The 12,622-nt window shown below is 45.7% G+C and overlaps 1 protein-coding gene across 2 annotated transcripts in view; it reads left to right on the top strand.

The window, feature by feature from the left end:
• Positions 1–12,622, top strand: part of PGAP1 (post-GPI attachment to proteins inositol deacylase 1) — a 328,622-nt gene that overhangs the window by 254,426 nt on the left and 61,574 nt on the right. For both annotated transcript variants that reach the window (XM_040357117.1, XM_040357118.1), the window contains one exon: positions 6,977–7,067. In XM_040357117.1, coding sequence (XP_040213051.1) covers positions 6,977–7,067 — 91 coding nt within the window. The remainder of the gene's footprint in view (positions 1–6,976; positions 7,068–12,622) is intronic.

Here is a 12,622-nt window from a genome sequence, read left to right as displayed (position 1 = left end):
TGGGCAGTCTCCTCCTGAGGTGAGTCCCCTGGTTACCCCTGGTCAGCGCAGCAAGTGGGTGAGAGGCCCTGAATAGGGCTCTAGGAGCTTTTGTTTATTTGTAAGGACAGGTGTGCATATTATAGTACACACTATGTAAATATTAATTAATATTTGGAGTCAGTATCTGGGTCCTTCCCCCACTTGCTGGTGGTGGCAGCAGGTGTTGGCACCTGGGATTCCCACAGTTTTTATTGTTAGTCCTGGACATGTTTGTGCCAGGGTGGGGGTGGACTGCGGGCGGTAAAAGAGTGCCCCCTTCCCCCGTTATCCCCTGGGGAATGCTCTGTTATGAAGCCATGGACCGGGTACCTAGTTAAAGAAAAAAAAAGCAGAATAAGGCATTTATGGGTGCGCTTTTTACTGCTGCAAGGGACTCTCAGTGCAGCTGGGTTTTCCGCCGAGTGCTCGGTCTTTTTTGGATCACATAAATCAGACCGATGTGTAGGTTTTTTCCTTCTGTGCCCTTATTTGATCATTTCTGAGATGCGGAATGAGAAAAGCCGCTGAGGGCTTTTGTGGTCCCTCACCGCCGGGCGGGAACCCCCGCTTGTATGGATCTGACTGATAAAAGATCCGAAGTACTGACCCGTTCCATGTTTACCATGCTGGGGTCTGGCTTGCGGCCTATTGTGGCCACTACTCTGGGGTCTCAGTCGGCGCTGGCGCCATTTTTTGGGAGGTTTTTTAATTATATTGAAAACTCCCATTACATTGCGCCGGCCATTTTCCTGTGGCCGTGTTCTGAACGCTCGGCGGCCATCTTGTAGTCCTAGCCCTAGTGCTGTATACAACTCATGGAGTGAGCATTTTGCACCAGACAGTGGAGGAGCACCGACTCTCTCCTGAGCTTATTGGGCTAGTGGACCAGCTGGTCCAGGGCCTCATATAGGTCTGTGATGCTTCATTGAATGCTGCGCCCTTGTTATCCAGGGCTTCTTTTTCAGAATGGTTTTATGCACACGGTGGTGTAGTGCTTAACTCCATTACTTGGCAGCAAGAGAGTCATTGGTTCGAATCTGGACACTGACGCCAATCTGCCTGGAGCTTGCATTGTCGCTCCCTGTGTCTGCGTGGGTTTCCTTTGGGTACTTCGGTTTCCTCCAAGGGCATGTGTGCATACACCTACATAATATACATACACACTGTGTGTGTATTATTTAGGGGCAACCCTCCCAGGCCGTCAAAGGCCCAGCAGGGGGACTAATCCGTCCCTGGGTGAGTAAGCCGATCACGCCGGCAACCAAATCCTGCCAATGTATGTAGCCTTCCCTCCCTGTCTCTAGGTGGGAGGGGCGGCTTGCAGGTTCACAATTTCGGTGAAACCTCCCTGCTCTCCGACCAGTGGGTCTGCGAGGTGGTCTCTTCGGAGTACTAGATAGGGTTTCCTCCTATCCACAGAACAAAGTTCTTTCCTCGTGTCTTCCTCTCCCGGCCCGTCGGCGTGCCTTGGGCAGCGTGGGATTTGCTAAGCTGTGAGGTAATTTTACATTTCCTGCAGGACGAGAGTTTTGGGGTTTTCTATGGTCCTCAAGGCTCTAAATACCTTTGTGAACGCCGGGTAGTTCCGCATGGAATCCATTTGTTCGGTGGTAGCTGCGCTCCATCCGGGGGATGTCCTGACGTCCTCGGACTTCAGGGAAGCATACTATGTAAAGAAAAAGTGCAGCGCAAATATTAAATCTAAACTAGAGTAAAGTACATGAATCAACATATGTAATCATATGAAAATATTGAGTGCACAAAATATATATATAAAATATATATATTAATAAATAAGCATGTAGCAAGTGAACGAAAAGTCCATAGGAGATAATCCACCAGTGTAAGATCCACAAAAAATGTGTGACAATCCCTCCACCGCAAGTCTCACTAGGTACGCTCACCTCCAGTAATGACCCCTGAACTACCAGGAAGTCAAAATAAGCAGAGAAATAAATCGATCGAATTCTCAATAGAAACTTCCTTTCCAAAGATGTTTAAAACTTCCACAGAGACGGCTATTGTATAGCTCCAGGCTCAACAGGCAGAAAGTATAAACAGGGAAGATAAGGGAAAAGGATCTAAGGGCTCTCCGTTTGGTATCAAAGCATAGGCATACATGCATGTCCCGTTTTGCGCATGTCAGTGTTTTTTCTGTGCTTCGTGATGAGAGAGGGTCTCTGTCAGCCTGTGGCCCTCCCTTTTGATCTGGCGTCAGCACCATGTGTTTTCAGGTAGGAGCTTGCACTTATCCTAACTTTGTTGGGACAGCGAGGCTTTGCCTCATTGGCTACTTGGACGACTTTCTTCTGAGAGCAGCTTCTGTCTCCGACCTAGTGGATGGGTTATTCCCATTCAGGCCCTTCGAAGATTCGGGTGGGTATTAAACGTTTAGGCCAGAAGGTGTAGCTTAGTGGCAGCAAGTCTGCCCTCCATGTGTGCGACCCAGGGTTCAAATCCTGGGCATGCTAGGTTCCGAATCAGCGCTGGAGTATCTAGTGTTGATCCAGATTCCTCGGTGGCAAAGGTCCTTCTTCCCCTGGAGAAATTGCTCTCCGGGCGCCTGCTGGTTCGGGGCCTGTGGGTAGCTTCCTTTAAGGCGGTACTGTATGCCCAGTTCCACACCCTGGTTTTCCAGGGGAAATACTGTCCAGGTGGTAAAAATCTCTTGTCTCTGAAATCATCAGATTCCGGTGCGCCACCTAGTCAGAGTCTCTCTGAGTTGGTGACAGAGGTTCCCGACTCTTCGGTCCGGGAAGTTTTCTTCCTTCCAGTGGTCAGTGTTTACGACGGATGCCAGCTCACGGGTTGTGAACCTGGGGGGTTCACAAAACTGGGGGGTCCAGTCAGCCCTGAGTCGCTGGACTTGCGAGGACCTACAGCCACACCTCTCTGAATGTGCCTGGTCTCGGTAGCTACCCAGGGTCGGGCCTGGCTAGTGCCTGGTGGGAGACCGCCTGGGAATACCAGGTGCTGTCTACTGTTCATTGTCCTACTATTTTAGGCGATCAGGCTATGCTTCTCCTCGTGGTCGACCAATCTGGTTTCAGCCGGACAATGCCACGGCCGTGGCTTCGGTCTACCATCAGGAGTCGCCAGATGCTGGACCAGGGCTACTGGTCTTTGTGCTTGGGGTGTTTCGGCTCCCTTGCAGGAGGTGAGCCTCACAGGGCATGGATCTCCTGGCCGCTCGTCTCCCCCGCAAGGGTGTCAAAGCTAGTGGCCAGGTCTAGTGATCTGGTACAGACGCGTCAGTCGCGCTGGTGGCCCTGTGGGGTCTGTATCGGCGACTTTTTGCCGTTCCTCCATGGTAGTTGCTTCCTCGGCCGCTCCACAGAGTGGAGGCTCAGGAGATCCCGATGATTCTAATTGCTCCAGATTGACGTCAGCGCCCTTGGTATGCCGATATCGGGCGCCTGGTAGCGGAGGTACCCTGGCGGTTGCCAGGGCAGGAGGTTCCTCTGTCTCGAGGTCCCATACTTCCTCCTGTTGTACAGTCACTGACTTGCTCAACATGGTTATTGGAAGCCAGACTTTAGGTGACCGGGGTCTGTCTGACTCGGTCATCTCAACAATGCTGAGGGCACCGGAGTCTTCTTCCGGAGGATCTACCGTCGCACCTCTCTTGGTGCGAAGGGATGGAGTGACGTCCACGGACGTACTCGGTGTCCAGGGTCCTGCTGTTTTTAAAGCTTGGAGTGGATCTAAAAATTGCTTAAAGCACCGTTTGGGGGCAGATTTCAGCCTTGGCTGTGTTCTTTCAGTGGCCTTTTTGCGGCCCGTTCCCTGGTGGGTCCCCCTTTTTTTTTTTTGTGTGCAGGGGGTTTGTCATATACTTTCCCCTCTTGGCCCATCTCTTCCCCAATGAGTTTTGACTCTGGTGCTCTCGGTTCTTCAGGAACCTTCCTTTGAAAACATCAGAAAGAATTTCTCTTGACACTATCTCAGAAGGTTTAGTGGCCTTTACCTCTGTTAGAGGGGTTTCTGAGTTGGCGGTCTTGTCTTGCAAGCCGCCATGCTTGATCCTCCATAAGGATTAGGTGATGGTGCGCCCGCGACCTTCCCTTCTTCCGAAGGAGATTTCGGCCTTTCATACTTTAGGTGTGGTACGCGCTTTGCGGGTATACCAGCCTACTACTGCTCCGTTTCGGAGCTTCTGACTCTCTTTTGTGTTGGTGTCTGGTCCACAAAAGGGCCTGGTGGTCTCGTCAACCACCATTTCTCGGTGGATCAGGCAGACGGTCATACAGGCCTATGCTCCTAAGGGGCGGGCCCCCCTTTCCGGTCACGGCACTTTCGACCAGGGCAATTGGTGCTTCCTGTTTTTTTTCCCGACATCATGCGTAGGTCTCGCAGGTGTGCGAGGCGGCGACTTGCTCATCCGTTCACGCTTTTTCCAGAATTGACATGGTTGCTGTGAGTGCCTTTTATGATGATTTTTTCAGCCGCTAGTTTTTGCCGGCGGCTGTTTAAAGTTGCACCTCCTCCGTTGAGCTGCTCTGCTTGTTTTGGGGTGAAGTTAAAATTGTTTTTACTGATATATTTCCCACCCCTCGTTTTTTTACACTGCTTGGGGACGTCCCACTTGTCAAGATTTAAGGAGCTGTGTCCGTCCAGGGACGATAAGAGAAAATAGGATTTTTTGTACTCACCGTAAAATCCTTTTCTCTGAAGTCCATGGATGGACACAGCTCCCACCCCTCCTTTTTAGGTTTGTACTGCTTGTTACGAACTGAGGCTGCATGCTACAGTGAGGAGGGTTATGTCTGGAGGGACCGCCCCCTGGGTGGGGCTGTTCAACTCTGTTAATGTAACATGTATTTAACTATTTAACATGTTTCTGCCTAGTCCTCTCCTGTAGACTGGGAACATAACCCACTTGTCAAGATTTAAGGAGCTGTGTCCGTCCATGGACTTCAGAGAAAAGGATTTTACGGTGAGTACAAAAAATCCTATTTATTTTTTTGTTATGCCAGCGATTCCCTCACATGTTAAAGCCATCATTGTGGCTGTTTAGCCACTTGATTACTTTTACATGCAGCAGAAGAGGATGCCTCCCACTGCCCTCCAGTGCTTCTTCAGTCTCTCTCGTGCAATCGGGCACCCAGAGAGTGAATCCGCCGGACGTGGCGGTTTACTGCCATTTCTTTTGCTGGAAAGCCTTAGATCAATTTTTTTTCTCAGGCTTTCCAGCATAGAGGAGAGATGTGGGGACTTAGAGCCCAGATCTGTTTGTAAAGAGGACCTATCATGCCCTATTCCTATTACAAGGGATGTTTACATTTCTTATAATAGGAAAAAAATGTATAAAAAAATAAAAAATTTAAGGGACAGTATAAAAAAATGAAATAAAAATATATATATATATTTTTTTAAAGTGCCCCCATCCCCTTGTGCTCGTACGCAGAAGTGTACACATATGTAGGTCGCGCCCATCAAAGGTAAATGGTTTTAAAACCACACATGAGGTATCACCGCAAACGTTGGAGCGAGAGCAATAATTCTAGCACATGGACTTCCTCTAATGCTGTGTACACACGATCAGTCCATCCGATGAGAACGGACCGATGGACCGTTTTCATCGGTTAACCGATGAAGCTGACTGATGGTCCGTCGCGCCTACACACCATTGGTTAAAAAAACGATCGTGTCAGAACACGGTGACGTAAAACACAGCGACGTGCTGAAAAAAACGAAGTTCAATGCTTCCAAGCATGCGTCAACTTGATTCTGAGCATGCATGGATTTTTAACCGATGGTTGTGCCCACTAACGTTCGCTTTTTTCCCATCGGTTAGGAATTATTCGGTTAAATTTAAAACAAGTTGGCTTTTTTTTAACCGATGGTTAAATAACCGATGGCGCCCACACACGATCGGTTTTGACCGATGAAATATGTTCATCAGACCATTCTCATCGGTTTAACCGATCGGGTGTACGCGGCATTACTCTTACCTGGTAACCTGTAAAAATTTTGCATCGCCTATGGAGATTTTTAAGTATCATAGTTTGTTGCCATTTCACGAGCGTGGGCAGTTTTAAAGCGTGACATGTTGGATATCTATTTACTAAACATCATCTTTAACATTATAAAAAAAATGGGGGTAAATATTATTTTTTTAATTCATGAAAGTGTTGTGTTTTTTTTTGTGTTACTGCACAAATATTGTGTGACATAAAAAATTAACTACCGTCATTTTATTCCCAATGGTCTCTGCTAAAAAAAAATGTATATTGGGGGTTCTCGGTAATTTTCTAGCAAAAAACACAGATTTTTACATGCGCTATATTATGAAAAGTATTGGAACGCCTGCCTTTACACGCATATGAACTTTAATGGCATCTCAGTCTTCGCTCGTAGGGTTCAATATTGAATTGCAGTTCCTCCACCCCAAACTTGTTCATCCATGTCTTTATGGACCTTGCTTTGTGCAAAGCAAGGTCCATAAAGACGTGGAGGAACTTGACTGGCCTGCACTGAGTCCTGACCTCAACCCGCTAGAACACTTTTAGGATGAATTAGAGAGGAGATTGCGAGCCAGGCCTTCTCGTCCACATCAGTGCCTAACCTCACAAATGTGCTTCTGGAAGAATCGTCACACATTCCCATAGACGCCCTCCTTAATATTGTGGACAGCCTTTCCAGAAGATTTGAAGCTATTATAGCTGCAAAGGGTGGGCCAACTCAATATTGAACCCTACGGACTAAGACTGGGATGCCATTAAAGTTCATGTGCGTGTAAAGGCAGGCATCACAATACTTTTGCTAATATAGTGTATATGACAAAAATTTCAGAATTGGCCCGTGGTTAAAGGCTAAGCTCACCTTTGGAACATGTAACATGTTCCAGCAATCTGCAGTCCCGCACGGCTGGCTGACTTTCTTGTGGAAAGAAAATCAAATATATGGACTGCTTTAATTTGTACCTGCTTGACTGTTCATAATTGTTTTTCAGGGCACTGCTTGGAATTTGATGCAACATTGGATATGGCTGCCAAGCCTTACAAAGTTGACCCCATTATAAATATTTGCAGATTTCTTTTAGGGTAAATCACTTTTTTTCTTTTTCTTTTTTTATTCAGCTATACAGTGCCTTAAAGTATTCATACCCCTTGAAATTTTCTACATTTTGTCATGTTAAAACCAAAAACGTAAATGTATTTTATGTGATGGATAGACCAACACAGATGGGCACATAATTGTGAATTTGAAGGAAAATGATAAATATGTGTGAAAATAAATTAAAAACTATCTAAAAAGTGTGGCATGCATTTGTATTCAGCTCCCTTTACTCTGATACCCCTAACTAAACTTTTGTGAAACCAATCTCCTTTTGAAGTAACCTAATTAGTAAATAGAGTCCATCTTTGTGTAATTTAATCTCAGTATAAATACAGCTGTTCTGCAAAGGAAGCCCTCAGGGGTTGAGAATCTTAAGCCGGGTTCACACTTGTATGACAAACGCTCCAACATTGGGAGCTCATGTTGCATGATGTGTGAAAATCTGCATAGCTAAGTCAGCCTGTACAGTCGGTCTATTCAGTGTAGTAAGTTTGTTACAATGTTACCCACTGCAGATGGAGGTTCCCCAAGGCCTAGACAGCAACATCAGAATCAATTGGGAAGTAAAGTGACTTGTGCCAATTCACTTCAAGACCTGTGAGAAGTCTTGCATGATCTGGCGAGCACCCTGTAAGGAGGGGCCAGCATAATTCAAAAACAAGAGGTAATCTGCGTAGAGAGCGACGTTATCCTCCAACCAGCCAGCTTGCAGACCCTGGATAGCCAGGGAAACACACAGAGCCTCTGCAATTGGTTTCATTGCCAGAGCAAATAGGGTGGGGGAGAGGGGCAACCCTGGCAGACTACTGCAGTAGGCCAATCGTAGAGCAGTTGTTGCCAGGCAATAAAGCACAGGGGAAAGCTTATTCTCAACACCTCCCATAGGTAGGGCCACACCACGATGTCTAAAGAGGAAATGACCCTTGTACCAGTATTAACATGAAGTGCATGGATATTCATAAATGACCTGCGGATGTTGATATATCTTGATTTATGGGGGGTGAACCATGTTTGATCTGAGTCTGTAAGGGTGTGTAGTAGGCGACTAAGCTTAGTGTTCAGGAGTTTCGTATGAGTTTTAAAGGTGTTGTAAAGAAAAAAAATGTTTTCCTTAAAAAGCTTCCTTTACCTTAGTGCAGTCCTCCTTCACTTACCTCATCCTTCGATTTTGCTTTTAAATGTCCTTATTTCTTCTGAGAAATCCTCACTTCATGTTCTTCTGTCTGTAACTCACCAGCGTAATGCAAGGCTTTCTTCCTGGTGTGGAGAAAGCCTCTTGAGGGGGGAGGGGGCAAGCAGGAGTGTCAGGACACCCACTAACACACAGCTTCTTTCTCTATCTGCAAAGTAGAGAGTGTCCTGACTTGCTATTTGCCCCCTCCCCCCTCAAGAGGCTTTCTCCACACCAGGAAGAAAGCCTTGCATTACGGTGGTGAGTTACAGACAGAAAAACAGGAAGTGAGCATTTCTCAGAAGAAATAAGGACATCTAAAAGCAAAATGGAAGGATGAGGTAAGTGAAGGAGGACTGCACTAAGGTAAAGGAAGCTATTTAGGGAAAAAAATAATTCCTTTACAACCCCTTTAAGGCCACAATTGAGAGCAATTGGCCTGTATGATGCACATAATGATGAATCTTTGGGATGCTTATGCATCAGAATAATATGAGCTTCCTTTATGGACAGGGGAGTGCATTGTTTGCTAGACAGGTAGAGTAAACTGTGGCAAGGGTGGGAGCCAAAATCTCCACATAGTTTTTGTAGATCTCTATTGGAATCCTGTCAGGACCAGGAGCCTTGCCACTGAGGAATGACTGTATAGCCATCTCTACCTCCTCCACCGTGATGGAACACATGAGGGCATGGGCGTCCGCTCCATAGGGCAAGGCAGGGCGTTTGCCCCCCCCTAGAATCAGTAGTAAGACACTGTGACACACATTTAGATTTAGCTGCGGCCGCCTCTCGAACCAGCGCCGCCGATTGTCACTGTCTCTCTCATGTCCGCGGCATATCAAGTCAGTCTGTGACTATGTTTGTTTACCTTCTGCTCCCCGCCCCTTGTTTTCCGGCCAGCCAATGATCGCTCACTCCCCCTAACTTTGCAGTCCAGCCTGGTGCTCGTCCTGGTGGCGTGACGTCACTCACGCCGGGAGGGGATCACGTCGGTGATACTGATGGCTGGGAGGAGCGTAGAGAACTGTACCACGAGGAGCCCGCGCGCTATTGAGGCAAGTCTAACACACAGACACAGACAGTCTGTAAAGCGCTAATTGTTTGCTAATTTTCAGAAGGAACGTCCGTAAAAGCAGGCTGGCTTTGCAGACAGTGCAGTAATGCCAACACACATTAGCACACTTTGTACATGTTTGCACTGACATTTTTTTAATGGCTCCCCAATGCACTAAAGGGACACACCTGCTGCATGGTAATACACTTTGATTTTTACTATATGAAATTGTGATTGTTATTATTCGATTAGTGAGCCATTTTACAAGTGTGTGTGTGTGTGACACACACACACTTGTAAAATGGCTCACTAATCGAATAATAACAATCACAATTTCATATAGTAAAAATCAAAGTGTATTACCATGCAGCAGGTGTGTCCCTTTAGTGCATTGGGGAGCCATTAAAAAAAATGTCAGTGCTTTTGCTTTGCAAACTTGATATGAATAATTTTCAATACAAATTATTGGAAAATAAAAAAATTTCAGTGCAAACATTAATATGTGCAAAGTGTGCCAATGTGTGTTGCATTACTGCACTGCAAAGCCAGCCTGCTTTTACTGACTTCCCTTCTGAAAATACTAGTTTCTTGGCTGCAAAGCCACCAGAGACAGCCAAACAACTAGCACTTTAAGCAACAAAAACCTTCACATTTTTCTTTGTATATATACCCTTAAAATGCCAGGAGCCGGGTGCACTGGTCAGTGATCATAGTAACTCATGTATTAATGTCAGTGCAGGACATTTACCCCCCTCCCCCCCGCCGCCATGCTGCATATTAAAAAAATCTTTAGACTGCATTCCGTATAGCATCATGCCATACGGAATGATGCAGTCTGAAGATTATTAACTGTGATGACTGTCTGTGATTTTTTTTAATATGCAGCATGGTGGGGGTGGGGGGGGGTAAATGTCCTGCACTGGTTATGGTTACTCATGTATTAATGTCCTGCACAGTGCAGGGTGCAGTGTAATGTAAAGGGGTCCAGGGATGCAGGGTGCTGTGTAATGTTAATTGGTGCAGGGTGCTGTGTAATGTAAAGGGGTTGAGGGATGCAGGGTGCTGTGTAATGTAAGGGGTCCAGTGGTGCAGGGTGCTGTGTAATGTAAGGGGTCCAGTGGTGCAGGGTGCTGTGTAATGTAAGGGGTCCAGTGGTGCAGGGTGCTGTGTAATGTAAGGGGTCCAGAGGTGCAGGGTGCTGTGTAATGTAAGGGGTCCAGTGGTGCAGGGTGCTGTGTAATGTAAGGGGTCCAGAGGTGCAGGGTGCTGTGTAATGTAAGGGGTCGAGAGGCGCAGGGTGCTGTGTAATGTAAAGTGGTGCAGTGATGCAGTTGTGGAGAGGGAGTACACAGTGATAAAGAGATATTGAAAGATGCAGGGGGCACAGTGGGGTGTTTTTATATTTCAACGTGGGGGGGGGCGCTTTTAACCCCCGCTAGCGGTCGAAGAAAGGGTTAAATGCGACTGTGTATCGCCAGTGCCGAAGCGCCCCCCCCTGAAAAAATTTCAGCGGACGCCCATGCATGAGGGACTCACATTCTGAATCCAAGAGCCACGGCTGGACCCAAATCCTGGGCGGGAGAAGATGTATACAGATTGGTATAATAATTAGAGGTCGACCGATATATCGGCCGATATTTGTGCTTTAAAAAAGCCGATTTAAACTTCAGCACCGCGACTTGCAAAAAGCTTCTGTAATAGAAGTCAATGTAAGTTGCCTGAAGCTTCCCGTAGAAGACTTCTCTCTCTCTTGTGCAACCTGCCAAGTTTTAAAAAAGATATACAATGTTGCTACTTATCAATGAACTGAACTCTGTGTAGGAGAGTTCTCAGTTTAACCATTTAAAGGCTAAATCTTTTTTGACTCTGCTAGAAAATTACTTAGAACCCCCAAACATTATATATATTTTTTTTAGCAGAGACCCTAGGAAATAAAATAGCGATTGCTGCAATATTTAATGGTACACAGTATTTGCGCAGCGGTCTTTCAAACACATTTTTTGGGGAAAAAATATACTTTAACAAATAAAAAAAAAATAACTAAACAGTAAAGTTAGCCCATATTTTTTTTTTTCGTCCAAAAGTTTTCATTACCTGTTTTTGTGTAATATATATATATATATAAAATGTAATACACAAAAACAGGTAATGAAAACTTTTGGACGAAAAAAAAAAATATGGGCTAACTTTACTGTTTAGCCCAAAAGCGCCTGAAAAATCGGCATCATAAATCGGCTATCGGCCGCCTCGATTTCTAAATATCGGCATCGGCTAGGGAAAAAACCCATATCGGTCGACCTCTAATAATAATTAGCAAAATCAAAAAGTATATCTTCCTGAGAGGTGAGTAAAATAGCACCTGAGGAACGCAAGGCCATGTTAGTTGTACAGGGTCTGTCATTCTGCGTGTATTAAATTATTTTAAAGGTTTTGGACAGCACTATTATTTTGATGTGTAAGTTATTCTAAGGGTTGTTTTACAAAAATATATGGTAGAAGATGTCTTTTTCCTTAACCCACTCAAACTGACATTATCAGTTCTTAGTAGAAGCCTTTAAAATTGAAATCTTGATGTTGGGATGTGTTCCCAACATCTAGTAATGTCATATTTGGTGATGTCTAGTGATGTCATATTTGGATTCTAAAAAAAACACTTGATACTCCTCCATAGGAGCCTAATGCAAACATTGAGAATAAAGGGTCTATGAGAGAATGTTTGTACATGTGCTTTCTGTTTATGTACAAACATTCTCTGCATAATCAAAGCATAATCAAAATGGGCTAATGTTGACATTGATGTTGCCATGCTAATCGTTGGTCTTATTTCTTTGTGTCACTGACTTGACAAAACTATGCAGGCTAGGACTTTCCCTTTATTTCTCCGATCTGCTAACTTGTTCTGTGTCAGTGACTCAGAATTATAAAATCGGTGGATCAACATAACAGCCTGACAACTAGCTTTTGCAGAAGGGCAACAATAACAACCACTGTGTTACTCTCAGGATTGGTTTTCTTTAACCCCCTTAGCAGTATTCCCGAGCGTGACTCGGGGTGGATTTTCTATGCAATTATCGGTAACCCCGAGTCACGCTCGGGGTAGCTGTGCAGAGCCTGCAGCGCGCGCTGGCTTACCTTTTCCAGGCAGGTTACTGTACATACCTTGTCCCTGGATTCAGCGATGCATCCCCTCTGTGTGAGCGAGCGGTGTCCTCCATTCGATTCACACAGTGCCTGCGTGCCGCCGATCTCCGTTCCCTGTGACGTTACGACGCACGGGGCGGAGACCGGTGCCAAATTCAAAAAATAAACAAACA

Source organism: Rana temporaria, chromosome 6 (genome assembly GCF_905171775.1).
Source record: "Rana temporaria chromosome 6, aRanTem1.1, whole genome shotgun sequence".
Classification (NCBI taxonomy): Eukaryota; Metazoa; Chordata; class Amphibia; order Anura; family Ranidae; genus Rana; species Rana temporaria.
This window is presented reverse-complemented; position numbering and strand designations above follow the sequence as displayed.